The sequence below is a fragment of the Sciurus carolinensis genome, chromosome 3 (assembly GCF_902686445.1).
Source record: "Sciurus carolinensis chromosome 3, mSciCar1.2, whole genome shotgun sequence".
Taxonomy (NCBI): Eukaryota; Metazoa; Chordata; class Mammalia; order Rodentia; family Sciuridae; genus Sciurus; species Sciurus carolinensis.
This window is the reverse complement of record NC_062215.1, coordinates 14,275,989-14,298,065: the sequence shown is the minus strand read 5'-3', so window position 1 is coordinate 14,298,065 and position 22,077 is coordinate 14,275,989. Positions and strand designations below refer to the sequence as shown.

The window sequence follows — 22,077 nt, the reverse complement described above, 5'->3', positions numbered from 1 at the left end:
AAACACCCAGCTCAGAGCCTGGCACATAAATGTGTTTAATAAATGGCAGCTACCTCTATTCTGAAGCTAGATAGTCATGCTCAGAAATGCTCCTTCCCCACCCTGGCCTAATCTAATAAATGCAGTCCCAGCTGTCATTTTCTTAATTATTTGTTTGTTTTGTGGTGCTGGGGATTGAACCTAAGAGCATTTTACCAGCGAACTACATCCCTGGTCATTTTTATTTTTTTTATCTTGAGAGAGGGTCTCGTTAAATTACCCAGGCTGGCCTTGACTTGGTGATCCTTCTGCTTCAGTCTCCTGAGTCCCTGGATGACAGAGATGTACCACTGTGCCTGGCCATTTTCTTTCTTTCTAAAACATTTTTTAAATTTAAGACCTTTATGAACAGGGGCCTCAACATTTGTTGACTCTTGAGTCAAGTGGTGAACTTTTATTACGAATTGAAAATGAAGTTCTGAACAATTTAGAAACCTTTAAAGATGTCTCTAGATAAAAGTAGTAAGACCCCCATGCTTCAGCCAGCTGGTGTTTTCTGTGTAATGGCTCAGAGGTGTCACCAGATCTTGAAGATCAAAAACCACTTCTGAGGCAGCCACTTACATACCCTCACCCGGGGCCATGCCGTCAGCCTCTCAGAAGCAAAGAGCACACGTTAGGTACCCAAAGCACAGGCTGCACTCAACCACCAACCGCTGTTCACAGAAACCAGGCTCTGCAGATTGACTTGCCAAATGCGCCATTTCTGGCCCATGCACTCCAGCGCTGAACTGACTTATATCCAGCCACCATAGGCTATCAGTAGAATTCAGCTAACTAGAGGTCGTGTCAGGAGACTGATTTACAGTGGTGGGCTGATGGGAAGATGGATTGTTCAAAACCGCATACTCTCTGGCTATTTTAATAAATATTTTTTTGTCAGATGGTTCGTAATGAGCCTCTGCTCTGAAAATTTTCCAGACTAGAAGGTTTCAGGCCGTGCTCATCAGTCAGGACTTTTGTCTATGCTTCTGAACAGAGTAGGGCAGGTCTGTTTTTTGAGGATCCTCTTGGTCCTTCTGCAGCCCATCTGGGATTCTGGATAGATCCCTCATTCTATCTCAAAGAACCTTACACAGCTGTACCTTCCCTGTGGTTTTCTTTTCCAAAACCATGGATTTGGGGTTAATGAGGACTGTAAAAATATTTATTTTTCAAATTCACATGTTGATCCCAGGCTCAGGAGGCTGAGGCAGGAGGATCGTGAGTTCAAAGTCAGCCTCAGCAAAAGTGAGGTGCAAAGCAACTCAGTGAGACCCTGTCTCTAAGTAAAATACAAAATAGGGCTAGGGATGTGGCTCAGTGGTCGAGTAACCCTGAGTTCAATCCCTGGTAGACCCCTGTTCCCCAAAAATTCACATGTTGAAGCCCTAACTCCCATTATGTGACTGTAATTGGAGACCAGATCAGAACCAAAAAGAAAAGATTATATTAACATGAGGCTGTTGGGGTGGGCCCTAATGCAATCAAATTCATGTCTGTAGGAAGAAATTTGAACACAGATTTGAGGGATGGACATGCGTGCACACACACATGCGCGCGCACACACACACACACACACACACACACACACACAAGACCATGTGAGGACAGAGGGAGAAGGTGGCCATGTCCAGGTCGAGGAGAGGCCTCAGAAGACCAAACCTGTCCATAAGTTGATCTTGGACTTCTAGCTTCCAGAACTGAGAAAATAAATTTCTGTTGTTTAAGCCACCTAGTCTTCGATTTATTTTTTAAATTTTTTTGTCTTGTTTTGTTCTTTAGATAGACTCTTGCTGTTTGCCTAAGCTGCTCTCAGACTCCTGGGCTCAAGTGAGTCTCCCATGCTAACCTCCCGAGTAGCCGGCACTACGGGTGCACACCACCTCGCCCGGCTGTCTGTGATGCTTTTTATGGCAGCCTGAGCAGACTAGTACAGATGCTGTCAAAAAATTGCCTTAGGGAGTGGGATGCAGTGGCACAGGCCTATAGTTCTAGTGACTCGGGAGACTGAGGCAGGAGGATGGCTGAAGCCAGCCTCAGCAATTTAGCAAGGCCCTCAGCAACTTACTGAGACCCTATCTGGACATAAAAAATAAAAAGGGCTGGTATGTAGTTCAGTGTAGCACCCAGTGTAGCACCCCTGGGTTTGATCCCTAGTACCAAAAAAGAAGCAAAAAGAAATCGTTTTATGGAGGGGCTGGGGGCGTGGCTCAGTGGTTGAGCACTTGCCTAGCACATTCCTGGCTCTGGGTTCAATTCCCAGCACCACACACACACACAAGTTTTCTGGAACCTGAGAGTCTGGAATGACGTTGGGATGCTGTTCTGCCGGCTCCAGGCACAGCTGTGTTGGTGCGGAGCAAGGGTTCCTTTCCATCTTGTGGATCCTGAGAATTTCCTAAGGGATCATGTTCTCCTTTTTGCTTTGGCTGCTAAAAGGTACAAAGGTAAAATTCTACCTCAGCTTCCAGCAGTCTTTGTGACACAGTTTGGTGTGCTAAAGAGGCCACAGCTGCATTTGCCGACCTATACTTTCCTCTCATTCTGAATTCTCCCTTAAGCACAGCTTATTAAACATAATTTACATAAATGGTCCCAAATCGCTTTTGGCTTACTGGCCAGAATACCACCAAACCCATCTATCCCTCTTTAAACAAAGTTAAGTCTTCTTTGAGTCATTGGAAACTTACTTTGTCTATAACAGGTCTCAGATTTTTCAATGAGTACGATAGTCTATATCAAATCCTTTCTTTTGAGAACAGATTTAACAACAACAACAACAACAAAAATGACATTTAAGTGGTCCATGAGATGAAATAAGGTGGTTATTTAAATTCGACTCATTTCCTACAGCAAATCTTCAGAATTCCCTTTTCTCTACAACTTCTTTGCTGGGCGAGCTCTCAACGCTGAAGTTTTCTTTATACCCTATTTAGTTTCACCCAACTAATACAGTCCCAACCCAAGCAGATCTCTTTCCTACCTCTCAGTACCTCCTCCTTCATTTTAAACCAGGTTGTTTAGTTTAGTGGTTTTCCCAGGAGAAAATAAAGAGTAGAAGTCAAGTGCATCAGGCCAGACTACCTGGACCAAATCCCACCTTTGCTATTAACAAGTTGTGTGACCTTTGGCTAGTTACTAAACTTCTCTGAGCCTCAGTTTGCTTATCCATACAATGGGCATAATAAGTGTAAATAAAATATGAGTTTAAGTACTAGAAGCACATTTCCCAGCACCTGTGAAGTGTTTGAGAAATGTTAGCTGGATTCTATCAATCACAGAAATAAAAACTGCCATGCGCGGTGGTACACGCCTGTAAACCCAGAGACTTGGGAGGCTGAGGCAGGAGGAGTGCAAGTTCAAAGTCAGCCTCAACAACTTATGCAACTTAGCAGGACCCTGTCTCAAAATAAAAAAATAAAAGGACTGGGGATGTGGCTCAGTGGTTAAGCACCCCTGGGTTCAATCTCTGGTACCAAAAAAAAAAAAAAAAAAAAAATCACCTTGGAGCTTTACACCTGTCGCTCCTGTCCATGTTTCTAGAGAATCGTTCCAAATAAAAACCACTTTTAAGTTTTTATTTTTCATTTTCAGGTTGATTGACAGTGACTCTCCATACTCCCAGTTTTACTGGGCCCACTGTGGGATAATCCACCTGGGTCATGGCCACTTCGCTCTTCCACCCCGAATGAGCTGCCCACAGTGGCCCCACAGCCAGGCCCCAGGCCAGGGTACAGCACTGGTATGAAAGAGGGGAGCATGCCTGAGTTCAGGCCCTGAGCCCACAGTCCTTTGCTGTGTGGTCTTCGAGTTACATACCCTCTCTGGGCCACTGCTTGTGCTGCAAAAACAAGACCACCAGTCCCTGCCTTCCCTGCTGTTTCCCCTCACCTCTCTGCAGTGCTGGGGAGGGAACCCAGGGCCTCGCCTGCGCTGGACAAGCGCTAGGCCAGGAGCTGCACCCTGGCCCCTGGCGTTTTTCATCCTGACCAAGATGGCTGAGGGCATTGAAGGAGCTGTGCTTTCAGTTCCTGGCCCTGGGTGACCTTCCCTTCCTTCCTCCTGAGCACTGGTCATAGCCAATATTTCAGGAGGCTTCTCTGTGTCAGCACTGTCCCCTACCAGGCGGTTGCACAGAGGAGAGCAAGCCAGGGCTGCGGCTGCCCACGGGGGCTCAGGCTGCGTTCACGGCTCCTCTTGCCCTGGACCTTCCAGTCTCAGCACTCTCCCCCGGCTTCCTACTGGCCAGGCCTCATTTACCTCCTCTGTACACAAACCCTACCACTTCTTAACGAGTTTAAAGCACAGAGCAGCAGCTTTCTTAGTGGGGATGGTCTCCGCAAGCTCGGGACACTCCCGCCAGCTTGCTTTTCTAAATACTCTAACGCCCTCTGCTTAAAGAAATGGACTCCAGGGATTCCCTGGTGGGAGAGCAAAGGGCTGTGGCCAGGGACAGACAAGGGGGAAAGGAAGGCCGCTTGGACAAAGGAAAAGCTTTCTTTCTTTTTTGTTGGTACCAGGGATTGAACCCAGGGGTGCTTAACCACTGAGCCACATCCCAGCCCTTTTTTATATTTTATTTAGAGACAGGGTCTCGCTGAGTTGCTTGGGGCCTCACTAAGTTGCTGAGGCTGGTTTTGAACCACAATCCTCCTGCCTCAGCCTCCCACACTGATGGGATTACAGGCCTGGGCCACCACACCCGGCAGGAAAAGTGTTTCTAAAAATTTATTAAAATGAGTCCCAGTTTCACCAAGGAAGCTGAGACAGGAGGATTGTAAGCTGGTGGCCGGTCTGTGCAAATTACTGAGGTCGTGTCTCCAAATAAAAAATAAAAAGAGCTGGAGATATAGCTCAGTGGTAGAGCTACATGGGTTCAATCCCCAGTGCTGCAAAAAAATCAAAAACTTAAAAATTAAAAAATTAAAGTTAAAAAAAATGTTGACTCTCTCCATCCTAATACACAACAGCATTTGCTGATGACCCTCACCCTGCTAGTAGCCCTGTGGTGGTCACCCGTCACCAGGACTGGTCTTTGTGACCAGCATAACGCTCTAGACATGCTGAGATGGGGTCACCGAGCAGCCTACGGAGGTCAGATCTTTTCAACCAGGAGAGAGGGAGGTTGATGGACAGGGATCCAAGCTTACAGAGTCACCACAGCATAGATAAGGCACCCAGGAACCACAAGCCAAATACCCAAATACCCAAACGATGGGCCTACTCCCCTTGACCCCCAGGCCCACCAGTCAGCGGATGCTGATGCTCTCTGGAAAGATAAAGTGGCATGACTCAGCCGGCCACCTGGCCCTCAACCTGGAAATGACTCAGAAAGAAGGGGGGCTGGAGAGGAGGGGTCACCCGCTGTGGTCAGGAAAATTACCGAGCGCCCCTGAGCCTGGCATCCCCGATGAACTTCTGTGCTCAGCAGAGAACAAGCCAACTCGTCTTCCCACCTGAATCTTAAGCACGTCCAAGTTCAGTTCAAGTTCCCACCCATGAGAACAGATGGAACGCTTACGATCCAGGGTGAATAAGAGTCGGTTCTGCCGCCCAGGGCGGTGCAGACGGTGGAGACCCCGCTAGCTGCAGCTCAGTGCTGCCCGGGACACTGAGAGGAAGGGTGGCCCAGGAGAGTCCAAGGACAGTCTGAAGAAGTGCCCCCTGGACTGGGCCTGGCAGGCCGCGGGCAGGCGGTGGGTGCTGCAGGACAGCGAGTAGGAGGGCTCCCGGGCGTGAGAAATCGCTGCGCGCAGGCCCTGCATTACAGGAAGCCGGGCGTGGGGCTGGAGGGCCGGGTCAGCAGGGCCAGAATGAAATGCCTACTCGGCCATGTGCACAGGCTGGGCTCTGACCTGAGGGTCTCCAGCGGGGGCGTGCCAGCTGAGACGAGCACTTCAGAAAGGTCAAAGGTCCTTGACCCAAGACCGAGGCTGGCGCGCAGCCTGATGGTTCAGGTGACAGGGGCTGAGGCCTGAGCTGGGGCAGATGTGGGACTCGCAAGACGACTCAAAAGGATTTGTTCTGTGGACCAATGACGGCGCTCTAGAACGAAATGATGCTGATGGTTGCCAACACCGTGAATGTCCTAAATGTCACCCATAATACATTTTATAGTATTTCTATTTTACCACGATTTCAAAAAGATTTGATTGGATATGGAAGTTGAAAAAGTAGAAGATAAAATTCCCAGATTATGAGGTTCCCAGGAGGATATGGGTGGCATCAATTAAAATAGAGAGCATCAGAAAACGATAAGGAAGGAAGACAAAGTCCCCTGGTACAGCTGGGTCTGAGGAGAAGAAGGCAACAGTTGTTGGTCCCAGGTTAAGTCTGACGCTCAGGGAACAGGCCAGGGCTAGAAGAAGATCAGAGGGGCTTGTGGAGGAAGGAAAGACTGAGTTCCCCAAAGGACAAGACCTGGAACCTGCAGAGACCAGGGGGTGGGGTACAGACTCAGGGAAAAATCAAATTCTCCCCTGGGGAGAAGGAGGGTGGCTTGTTAAGAGGGAGGAGAAAAACCAGGAAAGAGGATCTAGAAGGTCAGAGAAGGAGGCTTCAGGGCATGACCAACCAGCAAGGCAGCAGAGTATTCCAGTCCTGGAAGGGCTGGAAGTGTCCCTTGCATTTGGCATGGGGTGGTTTTTGGAGACCCTTAGGGAAGGGATTCCAGGTAGGGAGGAGTGGGGCCCAAGCCACACGGCTGTCTGTGTGGAGGGGCTGGGAGGCCTGGAGGCAGAGGCAGCGCTTCTAGACTAGCCTCACAGTGCCCCTAAGAAAGGAAGAGGGACCCAAAGGGAATGGAGGAGGACAGTTGTTTGTGTTTGATTTTTCTTTTTCCTAAAAACAAGACAAGACAAAGCAAGAGTTCCCAATCGGACTGAGAAGAGCCAAGGCAAGGAGGAAACTCTCCAAGTAGGATGGGGGGGAGGCCAGGAATTCATGTGTAAGTGAGGTCCTGGAGCGAGGGAGGGAAGAGCTCGACCCAGGTGAAGGCCGGCTCTGACCACCAGCGGGGCGGATGTGTCCCCTGAAGCCAGGAGGGAAGTGGAGGATGGGTGGGGAGGCAGATAAGCCTGCAGCCAGGGCTGGGAGGGAAGTCCAGGGAGTTCCCTCCAGACTGTGTGCTAGGTGAAGATGGAGCGAGGTCATCTCCTGAGGCAAGGGAGGCGGCTGAGGTTGGGTGGGGGTTGGAGGGGCACAGAAGCCCTGAGATAGGAGGAGGCAAGGGCCGTGGGTGCAGAGTGGGACCCACGAGCAAGCTGGGCATCCTGTGGGTCTTGGGGACTCAAGAAGTAGAGGCTGGTCACAGCCCCCAAGCTCTAACCCCCGTGTGGACCCGCCAGTGCCCTGTGGCCACCGGGTCTCTTCCCTCTAGTGTAGGACAAAGCAGGAGGAAGCCTGGGAGACGCCTGCTCCTGCTCCAGAGTCTACCCCAAAGGCACAAAGGGCGTTCCGAGGACCCCAGGGAAGGGGGTGGCTGACCTCCACCTAAGGTGGGGAAGGGGACCTGAGGGTGGCCGAGCTGGGAAACAGGATGTGTGGATGGAGAGAAGCAGGAGCCCAGGCCCCGGTGTGTGCAGGGCAGGGTCTGGACAGAGCAGGCGAGTGTGGCTGGAGTGGACAGAGGCGAGCGGGTGCCACAGGAGGCGGCTGGCGCCTCTCCTTCAACATCACCGTGTATCCGTCGTTGCGTGCGGATGGATGCAGCCCAACCTCACGTGGCTGCATGCCACAGGCTGTGGCCATCACCCGTTCACAGACTGGGGGAAAAATCTCCACGAGGCAAAATGCAACTGGTCTTAAAGACAGAAGTCAGACCTGTGGCTGAGGAGGGGTCCTGGAGCTGTCGCCTGTTGACTGGCTCTTGCCTGGACTAGTTCGTCACTTCTGAGGCTCAATGACACCATTGCCCAAGGGAGATGATTTGAAGAGAAGGGATCTCTGCCTCCATGGACTGCCCTGGAGGCCAATGCCCAAGGAAGAACACGGGCACTTGGATGGAGACTCCACAGACTGTCCCTTCTGGTGGCCACGTTGCTCCCCCATCCTGGGGCCACCACCCCAGCCTTGGCTTAACCCAGCATCACCCATTTTCTTCATCTCCAAAGAGCCTTGCAAGGGCTGGGTTGTGGCTCCGTGGTGGAGCACTTGCCTAGTGCCTGTGAGGCCCTGGGTTCGATTCTCAGCACCACATTTAAATAAATGAATTAAATAAAGGTCCATCGATAACTAGAAAAAATATTTAAAAAAAAAAGAAGAAGAAGAAAAAGCTATGCGACTTGCCAGTCACCCTCTGTCTCCATTCTTTGCCAACAGAAGTGATTTCTGACAGAAGGATTCTGTTCTGTGAACTGTCTCTCCGTGCACAGTCCCTAAACCCAGCTCAGACCCCCTCCTTCACCTGTTCCCAGGCAACGCAGAACAAAACCCACTTCGCCCAAGACGAAGGTTCACCATCGGCTGTAAAGCAGCTGACAAACCCTGCAAACATCACATGCTTCCGTGTGTGGCAGCCCCGAGTGATACAGATAAAACTGTAGCCTCACCACGGATGGAAAAATGAGAGCCAGTGTCTTTTTTTTTTTTTTTTTTTTAAACCATTTAGGAGAAAGAGAGTTATCATACCAATCTAAACTATGTTCTGTCTTCATGAGTCTGACAGATCAAATTGTATTCCATTTGTGAATGAAAACAATTGAGAGGAAATAAAGGGGGGAAAAAGATGGAAAAATTTAAAATAATTGGGGATGGGGTAGGATATGAAAAAAAGCAGTTTATGGTAGAAGAACCTCCACCACATTATGGAATCGCTCACTGTTTTATCACCTCCCCAACTAAAAGCAGCCCAGCAGGATCTAGAAACACACTTAAGAGTCTGCTTCCAAAACACACTGATTAGAACTTGCCTGCGAGCAAGCGCTCTGGTCTGAGCTCTTGTAAAAATGACCACATGGAATGAGCTTTAGCTTTCCACCGGGATGGTTTTCTCAATTGTTATCAGACCCAAGCCAGCGGAGGCGAGTTTTGAGAGCAAAGCTAGGTAGAAACGGGGGGGGGACTTACAGTTCTCTTCACCATCCAGGCTCCAACCTGGAAGAGACAGGAGAAATCGGTTGGTTTCAGGAGCTGCAATTCTCCTGAAGTTTAAGTGAAGCGGGAAGAGAGGAAAAACTCACAGAACAGGAGCGTCAGCAGGACTCCCAGCCACATCTTGTCCCCTCGGGCCCACCTCAGCTGCATCCTGAGAGCCGGGGACTGCTGAAGCACGTTAGTGCCGCCTCTGGGTCATGCCTCCGGGGCAGAAAACACTTCCCCCTCGCCACAGATGAGAAACGTGTCCTGTGAAGAGCAGAAACCACTCTGGTAACTAAGAGACTGGCTGTGGGCCTGGTCAGGTAATGGCGGCCATTGCTGGAAACCCAGAACAATGAGGCCTGGGCTGGCCTGATATCGCCTCAGGAAATGACTGGCCTTCCTGAGGGACCACTGAATGCGGCCGCTTTGTATAGGTGGAAAAAAAAAAAAGGCACCAGTGATATTTGCCTCCACGTTCTTGACCCTCCCTGTCTCCTCTGAGTTTGGGGACCCCCCCTTCTTGTGGCAGGGTGACCGAGTCTTCCCTCTCTCCAGCTCTACCCTTTTCTCACTGGGCACATGCCCGGTCTCTGCTTTTCCTGTGGGTCCCCCAGAGCGGCTCTTTCCACACAGCATAAATCGGGTCTCCTGCCTTTCCTGGGCTGACTTTTTCCAAAAAACAGCAGTGTTTGTCAGAGAGAGCAGCCATCAAGGCAGCTGGGCTTGAAATTTAGGAAACTAGGACGCTCCCTCCGGCCTCCGCAGTGGGCTTTGGTGTGGAGGACAGGGGCCACCCTATGAGGTGCCCACAACTCCTAGAGGCCTCTCCAACCCGCATCCCCAAACACACCCACTTTACTGGGTCCAGAGAGAATTTTCCGAGATTTAAACCAGTTTCTTCCACTTCACCTGTTTCTGGCTTCCAGTTAAAAAAAAAAATCATTTTCTTTAAAAAAAAATTTTTTTTTTTTTTTTTTTTTTTTTTTTAACAGGACTGGGATTGATCCCAGGGGCGCTCTATCACTGAGTGACACTCCCAGTCCTGTTTATTTTACTTTGAGACAAGATCTCATTTGCCCAGGCTGGCCTCCAATCTGTGTTCCTCCTGCCTTGGCCTCCCTAGTCACTGGGATTACACCACACCCAGCCTAAAAGCCAGTTTGTGACCCTCTTCCTCCACCCCTTTGTGACCTCTCTGGCCTGAACTCTCTCCACCTTCCTTGCTCTACGTTTTGGTTGGTGAAATGAATAATTCCCACAATGTATTGTCTGTCCCCTCCCTGCCTAGGTACCCTTCCCCTCCCTGCTGGCTCATTGCTACACATCCTTCCTAACTCATTTCAGGCACCAAAGCCTCCAGAAATTTCCTGTCTTGCCCAGACCGAGCTGCCTCTCCTTGGTGCCCTCTCCCTTATCTTCCCTCTGTCAGACCCTGTCTGCAGCCTTCGGTAATGGAACCCCCGCCCCATGGATGGCTGGCTCCTTGATGGCAGGGATAATGCCTGGTACCCAGTAGATGATCCAGGAAGTTAGTCAGATGGACGACTGTCTAGGCGACATTACAGTGTTGTCAGAATTGGATCCTCTCTGCCTCTAGGGTGCCATGCTGAATGGCGCCCACTAGGACTTCCGCACGGTCAGGGAAGACACTTCGACTGGGGACAATAGGAGCCAGACTTCTCTGCCTCCCAGCAGGAACCAGGAAGTAATGGCTTCCAGCTAGAAGACGATTCCCCTCTCTGGGGTTCAAGGAAGGTTTTTGCTTTTCGTCGTCATTGTTTCGGTGCTAGGGATTGAACCAGGGCCTCAAACGTGCTAGGCAAGTGCTCTACCCCTGAGCTACAGCCCCAGCATTTTAAAAAATTTTTATTTTGAGATAGGGTCTTGTTAAGTCTCTGGCCTTGAACTTGTGATCCTCTGCCTCAGCTTCCCAATAACTGGGATTATAGGCGTGCACCCCTGTGCTTGTCTTCAATGGAAGTTATTTTTTCATTTGTTCTCTTTAAATATACATGACAGTAGAGTGTATTTGGACATATTATATATACATGGAGTATAACACATTCTAATTAGGATCCCATTCTTGTGGTTGTACATGATGTGGAGTTACACTGGTCATACATTCATATGTGAACATAGGAAAGTTACATCCGATTCCTTCTACTATCTTTCCTATTCCCATTCCCCCTCCCTTCCCTTTATTCCCCTATGTCTAATCCACTGAACTTCTATTCTACCCCACCCAACCTTATTTTGTGTTAGCATCCACATATCAGAGAGAATATTTGGTCTTTGGTTTTTCTGGGTTTGGTTTATTTCACTTAGCACGATAGTCTTCAGATCCTTCTATTTACTGCAAATGCCATAATTTCATTCTTTTTTAAGGCTGAGTAATATTCCATGGTGTATATATTCCGTGTTTTCTTTATCCATTCATCTGTTGAAGGGCACCTAGGTTGGTTCCAAATCTTAGCTATTGTGAATTAAGCTGCTATAAACATTGATGTGGCTGTGTCACTGTAGCATGCTGATTTTAAGTTCTTTGGACATATACCAAAGAATGGGATAATTGGGTCAAATGGTGGTTCCATTCCAAGTTTTCTGGGGAATCTCTGTACGTGCTTTCTAGAGTGGTTGCCCAATTTGCAGTCCCACCAGCAATGTATAAGTGTACCTTTTCCCCTACATTCTCACCAACATTTATTGTTACTTGTATTTTTGATAATTGCCATTCTGACTGGAATGAGATGAAATCTTAGTGTAGTTTTAATTTGCATTCTCTAATTGCTAGAGAAATTGAACATTTTTTCATGTATTTCTTGACCATTTGTATTTCTTCTTCTGTGAAATGCTGTTCAGTTCCTTTGCTCATTTATTGATTGGTTTATTTGGAGTTTTTTGGTGATAAGTCTTTTGAGATCTTTATATATCTTGGAGATTAATACTCTGTCTGAGTTGCAGGTGACAAAGATTTTCTCCCTTTCTATAGGCTCTCTCTTCACACTCATTTCCTTTGCTGTGAAGAAACTTTTTAGTTTGATACCATTCCATTTATTGATTATTGATTTTACTTCTTGCACTTTAGGAGTCTTAGGACATGATGGAAAGGTGGGTCTACATTTTCTTCTAATAGGTTCGGGGTCTCTGGTCTAATGCCTAGGTCCTTGATTCACTTTGAGTTTTGTGCCGGGTGAGAGATAGGGGTTCAATTTCATTCTGTTACATGTGGATTTCCAGTTTTCCCAGCACCATTTGTTGAAGAGGATATCTTTCCTCCAATTTATGTTTATGGTACCTTTGTCTACTATAAGATAACTATATTTATGTGAGTTTGTCTCTGTGTCCTCTATTCTATTCTATTAGGTCTTCAGGTCTGTTTTGGTGCCAGTATCATGCTGTTTTTGTTACTATAGCTCTGTAGTATAGTTTGAGATCTGGTATTGTGATGTCTCCTGCTTTGCTTTTCTTGCTAAGGATTGCTTTGACTATTCTGGGCCTCTTATTTTTCCAAATGAATTTGATGACTGCTTTTTCTATTTCTATGAAGAGCATCATTGAAATTTAATAGGAATTGCATTAAATCTGAATAGCACTTTTGGTAGTATGGCCGTTTTGACAATATTAATTCTGCCTATCCAAGAACATGGGAGATCTTTCCAACTTCTAAGGTCTTTAATTTCTTCCTCTAGTGTTCTGTAGTTTTCATTGTAGAGGTCTTTCACCTCTTTTGTTAGATTGATTCCCAAGTTTTTTCTTTTTTTCTTTTTTTGACACTATTATAAATGGGATAATTTCTCTTTCAGCTGATTCAGAACAATGTATAGGAATGCAATTGCTTTATGAGTGTTAATTTTATATCCTGTTACTTCGCTGAATTCACTCGTGAGTTCTAGAGGTTTACTGATTTTTTTTTTTTTTTTTTTTTGGTCTTCTAAATATAGAATCATGTTGTTAGCAAATAGTGATAGTTTGAGTTTTTCTTTTCTTTTCATATTCCTTTAATTTCTTTCTTTTGCCTAATTGCTCTGGCTAGAGTTTCAAGGACAATTTTGAATAGAAGTGCTGAAAGAGGGCATCCCTGTCTTGTTCCAGGTTTTAGGGGAAATACTTTCAATTTTTCTCAATTTAGAATGATGTTGGGCTCGGGTTTAACAAACATAGTTTTACAATGTTGAGGTATGTTCCTACTATCCCTGGTTTTTCTAGTGTTTTGAACATGAAGAGGTGCTGTATTTTGTCAAATGCTTTTTCTGCCTCTATTGAGATAATCATGTGGTTCTTGTCTTAAGTCTATTGATGTGGTGAATTACATTCATTAATTTCCATATGTTGAACCAACCTTGCATCCCTGGGATGAACCTCACTTGATCATGTTGCACTATCTTTTAAATATGTTTTTGTATGCAATTTGCCAGAATTTTATTAAGAATTTTTGCATCTATGTCCATCAGGGATATTGGTCTGAAGCTTTCTTTCCTTGATGTGTCTTTGTCTGGTTTCAGTATAAGGGTGATACTAACTTTATAAAATGAGTTTGGAGAGGTTCCCTCCATTCCTATTTCATGGAATAATTTGAGGAGGATTGGTGTTAGTTCTCTGAAGTTCTGGTAAAACTCAGCTGAGGCTCCATCTGGTCCTGTACTTTATTTTTGTTGATAGGCTTTTGATGTGTCTTCAATTTCATTTCTATTTAATTGCTTGAAATTGAAATTTCATTACTTGAACTTTTCTATGTCTTCCTGATTCAATTTGGGTAGGTCATATGTCTCAGAAGTTTGTTGATGTCTTCAATATTTTCTATTTTATTGAAGTATAAATTTTCAAAATAGTTTCTGATTATCTTCTCTATTTCAGTAGTGTCTGTGGTGATATTTCCTCTGTCATCACAAATTTTCATATTTTGAGTTTTTTCCTCTTAGTTAGCTTGGCTAAGGATTTATCAATTTTATTTATATTTTTCTAAGAATCAACTTTTTGCTTCACTGATTTTTTGAAATTTTTTTGTTTGTTTCAATTTCATTGATTTCAACTGTGATTTTAATTCCTGTTTCTACTGCTTTTGGTATTGATTTGTTCTTGTTTTTCTAGGGCTTTCAGAGGTAATATTAGGTCATTTATTTGTTGACTTTCTATTCTTTTAACAAATGAGCTCACTGCAATGAACTTTCCTCTTAGAACCACCTTCATAGTGTCCCAGAGATTTTGATATTCTGTGTTGCTCTTCTTATTTACCTTTAAATATTTTTTATTTCATCCCCAATTTCTTCTGCTATCCATTGGTCATTCAATAGCATATTATTTAGTCTTCAGGTGTTAGAGAAATTTCTATTTTTTTTTTTACTTTTTCTTTGATTTCTAATTTCAGTATCTTATGATATGATAGGATATTATCTCTATTTTTTGTATTTGCTAAGAGTTACTTTGTGTCCTAAGATATAATCTGTTTTACAGAAGGATTCATGTGCTGCTGAGAAGAGAGTATATTCAGTCATTGGTGGATAAAATATTCTATATACATCTGTTAAGTCTAAATTATTCATTGTATTTTATATAACTTCTTTAATTTTTGTTTGGAGGATCTCTCCAGTGATGAGAGTGACATGTTAAAGTCACCCACCATTATTGTGTTGTAGTTCATTTGATTCTTAAAATCCAGAAGAGTTTGTTTGATGCATGTAGATGCATGGCATACAAATATCTGATTGTTATGTCTTAGTCATGTATAATTCACTTAATATGAAATGGCCTTCTTTGTACCTTCTGGTTAACTTTAGCTTGAAGTCCACTTTATCTGATATGAGAATAGAAACACTTGCTTGTTTAAAATATCCATGTGAATGATATTTTTTCACATCCTTTTACCTTCAGTCTGTGAATGTCTTTGCCTATGAGGGGAGTCTCTTGGAGACAGCATATTGTTGGGTCTTGTTTTTTAATCCAGTCTGCCAGTTTATGTCTTTTGATTGATGAATTTAGGCCATTTACATTTACTGTTATTCTTGAGAAATGATTTTTATTCCTTGTCATTTTGGTTTATTTCAGGTTTTTGATTTGAATTCATTTCTCCTTTGATTGACTATTCTTCTAGTGTAGTTCCTCCTTTTGCTGGTTTTTAACTTTATTTTTCATTTCTTCATGAAATATTTTATTGAGTATGTTTTGAAGTGCAGGCTTTCTAGTTGTGAATTCTTCTAACTTTTTGTTTATCATGGAAGATTTTTATTTCATCATCAATTCTGAAGCTTAATTTTGCTGGGTATAGTATTCTTGGTTGGCATACATTTTCTTTTGGGACTTTGTATATATTATACCAATACCTCCTAGCTTTGAGGGTCTGGGATGAGAAATCAACTGAGACCTGGATTGGTTTCCCTCTAAATATGACCTGTAATTTTTCCCTGGCAACCTTTAAAATTCTATCATTCTGTATATTAGGCATTTTCATAATAACGTGGTTTAGTGTGGGCCTATTGTAATTTTGTATATTTGGGGTCCTGTAAGCCTCCTGTGTTTGATTTTTCTGTTTCATTCTTAAGTTTTGAGAAATTTTCATATATTATTTCATTGAAAAGATTGTGCATTCCTTTGGTTTGTATCTCCAAGCCTTCATCTATCCTGATAAGTCTTACATTTGATCTTTCCATGTTATCCTATATTTCTGGGAAGTTCTGTTCATGGTATGTTAACATCTTTTCTCCATAGTCAACTTTATTTTCAACATTATACATTTTATTTTCATTGCCCAAAACTCTTTCTTCCAGGTTGTCTATTCTGCTGGTGATGTGTTCCTTTGAATTTTTAATTTTATTGATTGATTCCTTCATTTTGAGGATTTCTACTTGTTTGTTTTTTTTTTTTTTTTTTTTTTTTGTGGTGCTGGGGATTGAACCCAGGGCCTTATGCTTGCAAGGCGAGCACTCTACCAACTGAGCTATCTCCCCAGTCCTGTTTTTTTTTTTTTTTCAGAATCCTCTCTTTGCTGAAATAATCTCTCACTTCCTGTATTTTCTTTCTGATTTCACTTCTTACATTGTCCTTTACCTCACAGATCAGTTTAAGTGTTAACATTCTAAACTCCTTCTCTGATATTTCTTCCACTATGGTGTCAATGGATTTCGTTATTGAAGTATTTTGGTTTGTTTGGGGCAATTTGTTCCCTTGCTTTTTCATGTTGTTTGTGTGTCTACCCATCTAACAGTATGGATCTAAGGCAGTAGAGTTTCTACCCTGTAGACTACAGTGTTCCTGAAGGTTTCCAGTACCTCACAATTTATGGGGAGACAAAAAATAACAACAACCAGTGCAAATAATATACAGCATTAAACCAAATAGTTCCTGCTATGACATCTACAATATTAATTGTCACAATAAACAGAAATGATGAGATCAGTTATTGCCCACAGTAAAAACAGTAAATTTGCAAAAGGGTTTATAATTTCAAACAGTGGACAGGGAGAGAACAGAAGTGGTATTGGATGTGATAAGTATGAAGGAGGAGGAGAGAAAATAGAAGTAAAAAATTAAAGGAAAAGTGAAAGAGAGAACAATAGAGATTGACTGTTAGCAGAAGAAAAGAGAGAAAGAGGATCAAGGGAAACAGGTAAGTGAGAGAGAAAAAAATATATATAATAAAAATTGAAATAAAATAATACAAAACAAAACTGAAATATACTAATCAAAGTACTGATCCACGAAAAATAACTGTTTTCAAAAAATGCTAGAAATGAGAAAAAAGAAACAAATATGAGTATGTATAAGTGTCCATGAACCATTCAGGTCACAACTGGACAAAGAAAAAAGAAATTTAAAAAATTTTTAAATTAAAAAAAAAAAAATCTTGATGAAAAGTCAAAGAAGTGTTTCTGTGGAGCTCAAAAGATTCTGGATTTCCCTTCTCAGCATGGGTAGGTGGGGTGTGAGAGGAAATTCTGTAGGTGGAGCTCCTGGAGGTGGGGTTTAGGCTTAGTTAGGTGCCAGGTTCTTCATTGAATGGCAACTGGTCTGAAGACTTTAAATCAGTGCTCCTCCAGGGTCCAGCAGTTACCAGTCCACTCTGAGAGACTGCACTCCAGGGATCTCCTCTGGGATTCACTCATGCAGTGGAGGACCCAATCCTTAGTCTCCTCCATCACCTGCGGACCCCACGTTTCCTAGTCTCTTTGGTTCAGTCTCCAAACTCCACCTCTCCTGTCCTCACTCTTTTGAAATCTGGACCAGGTTTGTCTCTCCCAGCCGGTCCTGCGAGCAGCTGGTCTGGAGGGGGAGGAGGGGAGCGGGTGGGTTTCCCCTGTGTAAACCGCTCTCCATGTTTGATTTTCTCCTGGTCCCTTAGGCACATTCTGTGTCATGCAGTGTGGGTTTGCCAGGCCCGTATATTAGGCACAGCTCAGGCTTTCCAGGAATCGGTTTCCCCAGCTGCTGGCCACCTCATCTCAGCTGCAAAATGGTTCCTTTTCTGTCCTCTGCAGGCAGCCAGGAGAGATGTGGCTTCTTTCTTGCACAAGGATATTGTGCAGTGTGACTTTCAGGTTAATTGTGCAGTGTCTTTGATCTCTGATCTACGTGTACCCAGGCATGCCTCCAGACCTCCTAAAACTGTGAATGCCTTTCATTCCCATCCCTCTACTCTGTTCCTGGGAGGGACCACTCAGGCAGGAACCACCGATGGTGGTGGTGGTGGCACTGGTGCTGGGGATTCCTTCCTTATTGTATCCAACCTCCTGAGTCCCTGATCTGCTTTGAATGTCCAGAACTAATTCTCAGTAAAGTCCCCTCTCTTTTTTATGGTTCATCCACCATACCAAGAAGCTGCCTGTCTGCTTTCTGGCTTTCACACCACAGAGCAGCCTCTGTTCTGCCATCTTGAAACTCAATGGAAGTTTTGACAGGAGAGACTGAAGAGCAGTACACACTTAATCCACTTATTTCTGAAGGAATTTTTTCTGTTGTACTGTTTATGTTTTGTTGCTGTGGTTTTGTGTCCCCTTCTCCTACTAAAATCTATCTTCTTTGGCAATCTACTAGAAATTGTCCCCACACACTTATTGGAATGTTGACTTGGGAGGAAAATGGGAAACACCATGAGTAATAAATATTGACTTCAAATGGTGATTTTTAGATATTGTAGAGTAAGCAACTTCTGTATCTCAGAGTAACGTTCAAGCCAGCAATAAATATCCATCCTCCAGTATGTCCTCTAAGTTCCAATGTAAGCTTCTAAAACATAATACTTGTTTCATGCATGATTCTAATACTTTCAAAATATTACAAGAAAATAGGCTTTATTTAAAAAACAAATGTTAGTATTTTAAAAGAAAAGTAGAAGCAGGCACTGTGTTATACATCTGTAATCCCAGCCACTCTGGAGGCTGAGACCCGAGGATTGAAACTCTGAGGCCAGCCTCAGTGACTAAGCAATACCCTGCCTTAGAATAAAAGGGACTGGGGGTGTATTTCAGTAGTAGAGCACCCCTGGGTTCAATCCCCAGGAAAGAGAGAGAGAGAAAGAGAGAGAGAGAGAGAGAAAGAAAGAAAGAAAGAAAGAAAGAAAGAAAGAAAGAAAGAAAGAGAGAAAGAAAGGGGGGGAGGGAAGGAAGGAAGAAAAGGGGGGTGGGAGGGAGGAAATAAGAAGCATAAGATCTATATCCCACAACTCACACCAGGCACTAGAATGATTTCTACATAGATCAATTAACTGAATGTACAAATGAAACCATAGACGTTTTAGAAGAAAACATGAAAGAACATCTAATACACTTGGGTTGGTGGAAACTGGTGTAAGTATAAATTAAAATCCAGAAACCCTAAAATAAAAAATTGATAAATTAGGCAAAAAAATTTGTAACTCACATCATAGGTGAAGAACCCTCCTTAATAGGTAAAGAACACTCAGGAATTAAAAAGATCAGTAGAACAGTAGAGAAATGGGAAAAGGATTTGAATAGTTTCCACAATATAAGAAAAAGTATCTGAAATTGTAAAAAGACTAAATTACCTGACTGTTTAAATGTATAAACTGCCTATGTTCATATATGAAAACATGACCAATATAACTTCACATCATGCACAACCACAAAAATAGGAAGTTATATTCCATGTACACATTTCAAAATGTATTTCAAAATACATTCTGTTGTGTAACTAAAAATAAATAGCAAATATAAATGTTTGAAAAGGATACTGAACTTTTTCCTTTCCTTTTTTTTTTTTTTTTTTTGCAGTACCCCAGCCCTGGTATTGACATTTTATAGTCAGTAGTTGTAAACATTTTTTTTTTTCTTTCTTTGTTTTTTTGCAGGGTGTTCTGAGGTTTGAATCTCGGGGCACTTTACCACTGAACCACATCCCCAAGGTTTTTTATTTTTTATTTTGAGACAGCGTCTTACTAAGTTGCTGAGGCTGGCCTCAAACTTGCAATCCTCCTGCCTCAGGCTCCCAAACTGCTCAGATTACAGGCAGGTACCACCACACCCAGAAGTAAATATACGTCGGGCGGTAGAAACTGGGCACCCAAGGACTTTTCCTGCTAAAGCTTTCTTCACTTTTGTTTTTTAGATCATGAAACTACATTATCTTTTAAATTTTTAATCTTTGGTCCAATTTTTAATTAGGTCGGTTGTTTCCTTAGTATCACATTTTTAGATATATTTCTCTAATTTTTAAATTTATTTATTTATTGTTTGCAGTTCTGGGAATTTAACCCAGGGCCTCTCACGTGCTACCCAACTTTTCTACCACTGAGCTACATCCCTGGCCCTTTTTATTTGATTTTGAGACAGGGCCTCTTTAAACCTGAGCAGCTGGGGTGGGGTGGGGTGAGGGAGGGAAGGTGGGGTAGGCAGGTAACCAAGGAACTGCAGGCACCAGGTGAGGCAGGCCTCCATCTATTTGAAGACTGTGATGATCAGAAATGAGATACACACGTGTTTCCCTCCGCCTATGGCTGTGGATCTGATTGACTTTTGAGATGAAGAGCAGGACTCATCTCCTGTCCGCTGGGCTTAGGACACACCCCAACTAGGGAACATGCCACTCAGAAGCCTGAGGTTCCTGTCTCTTCTCTGCAGTTTGGCAGCTGAACTGTCTTGAGGCTCATGCATGTTCCTTGATGATAAAATAGGAATCGAACACCCATCTACCCACTGCACAGGTTTGTTGGGAAAGTTGCAAGTATTTGGAAGCAGGTTTAACCAGCAGAGCCCAATTCAAATTCGGAAACCACAAAAGTAAAAGAACTTTGAGGTCTTAGGCATTGCAATTCATGAGTCACACGTCATATTTCCCTCAGTGTCCCACAGAAGACACAGAGAGGGGAAACCTCAATGGGCAAGCAATCAAAGCAATAAAAATACCTGGGCAGAAAAACTGAGAAAGAACAGGTGCCATAGGACAGGATCGCGGGACATCAGAAGGCCAAGAAGAGGACGTCTATGCTTAGGAAGACTCATCCGTGGGATAGGAGTCTGCTGACCTCCAGATACAGATGCAATTATCTGTTCTGGATGCTCTGAGATGGTGGTGACCCAACTCACTTTCCTCAGTAGCATTTTGAACAGGGTAAGCATCCTGCTCCTAACAGTCTCCTGGCTCCATTTGGAAAAGCTCTTTGAATATTGTTTTTATCATGATTTTTCCTTTCTTTTTCACAGCAATAAGAATATAACAACAGTAAAAATAAAAGCAAGGGTAATAATAATAGTTGGTGGTCTGGTTTGGGCCCAGCCTGCTCCATCTGAACTGCTGCTCCTAGGCCAGGGGTGTTGAGATACACCTGTGGTCCCAGCTACTCTGGAGGCTGAGGCAGGAGGATCGCCTGAGCTCTGAGTTCAAGACCAGCCTGGGCAACGTAGTGAGACCCTACCAAAAAAACAAAGACCTGCTCAAGACCTGCTCAGGTAAGGCAGGCATTTTAATGAACTCAAAGGGAAGGACTCAATGTTTTCTTTGAGGCCCTCTCAATCTAGCCCCTCACAAAGATGGGCAATTGAACAAAAAGGAGGCAGGGCAGGCTGGACAGAGTAGAGGGGTCCACAGTGCTAGAGAGCTCTCCAGGAACAGGGGACAGGATTATATCATAGCCCATGGCCATGGGCATTTGGTCTTTGTAGGCCCCTTCCTCCAAAAAGTAAAAATATACATATATATATTCTACAACTGTATTGATTTAAATAAGAACATGTATACATTACATTTAAAACTTTTTTCGATATAAAAGTTCTATTTTATTCTCCTGACTTAAAAACAAAGTTTGTGTGTGTGTGTGTGTGTGTGTGTGTGTGTGTGTGTGTTTTCCATGGGCCCCTTAAAGTATTATGGGCCTAGATATGTGCCTCCTGGGCCTAATGGAGAAGCTGGCCCTGACAGCAGATCAGCTGCAAACAGCCCCAGGGGCCAAAGACCTGTTCTCTTCCAGCCTAAGTGGCCCAGGCACTGGCCTGGGAAAAAGAAGAGTTTCACTATGTCCCAGGCACTGAAGCCAAAACAGGCAATTATGCAGTCTGTTCTCAAAACTATGAAATTACAAGTGACAATATAAAAAGAAATAGACACATTGGAGTTCATTAGAATTTTAAAAAATATTGTGTTGCAAAGGACACCATCATGAAAGTGAGAAGTAATCACAGAATGGGAGAAAAAATTTTGAAATCTTATATTTGGTGAGGGTCTAGGATCCAGAATATATAAAGAGAGTCTTACGATTCAACAACAAAAGGACAACTATTGTAAAAAGTGGGCAAAGGATTGCAATAGACATTTTTCCAAAGAAAACACACAAATGGCTAATAAACATGTGAAAAGTTGACTTGACATTATTCATCACTGGGGAAACGAAAATCAAAACCATAGTCAAATACCACTTCCCACGCACGAGGATGACTCTGAGAAGAAAAGACGGTTGGGGAGGGGGATGCAAAACACTTCCCAGCACTTGCGAGATCCTGGGTTGGATACCTCGAATCATACAAAAAACGACAAGCG

The 22,077-nt window shown here is 43.8% G+C and overlaps 1 protein-coding gene across 11 annotated transcripts in view; it reads right to left on the bottom strand.

The window, feature by feature from the left end:
* Positions 1–22,077, bottom strand: part of Pecam1 (platelet and endothelial cell adhesion molecule 1) — a 70,882-nt gene that overhangs the window by 36,432 nt on the left and 12,373 nt on the right. For 4 of the 11 annotated variants that reach the window (XM_047544286.1, XM_047544291.1, XM_047544293.1 and 1 more), the window contains exons 1-2: positions 9,201–9,461; positions 9,088–9,114 (exon numbers count right to left, since the gene is read on the bottom strand). In XM_047544286.1, coding sequence (XP_047400242.1) covers positions 9,088–9,114; positions 9,201–9,264 — 91 coding nt within the window. In that variant the 5' untranslated portion in view covers positions 9,265–9,461. Of the gene's footprint in view, positions 1–9,087; positions 9,115–9,200; positions 9,464–22,077 lie in introns of those variants that run through there. The other 7 variants (XM_047544288.1, XM_047544287.1, XM_047544289.1 and 4 more) reach the window with 3 other exon arrangements.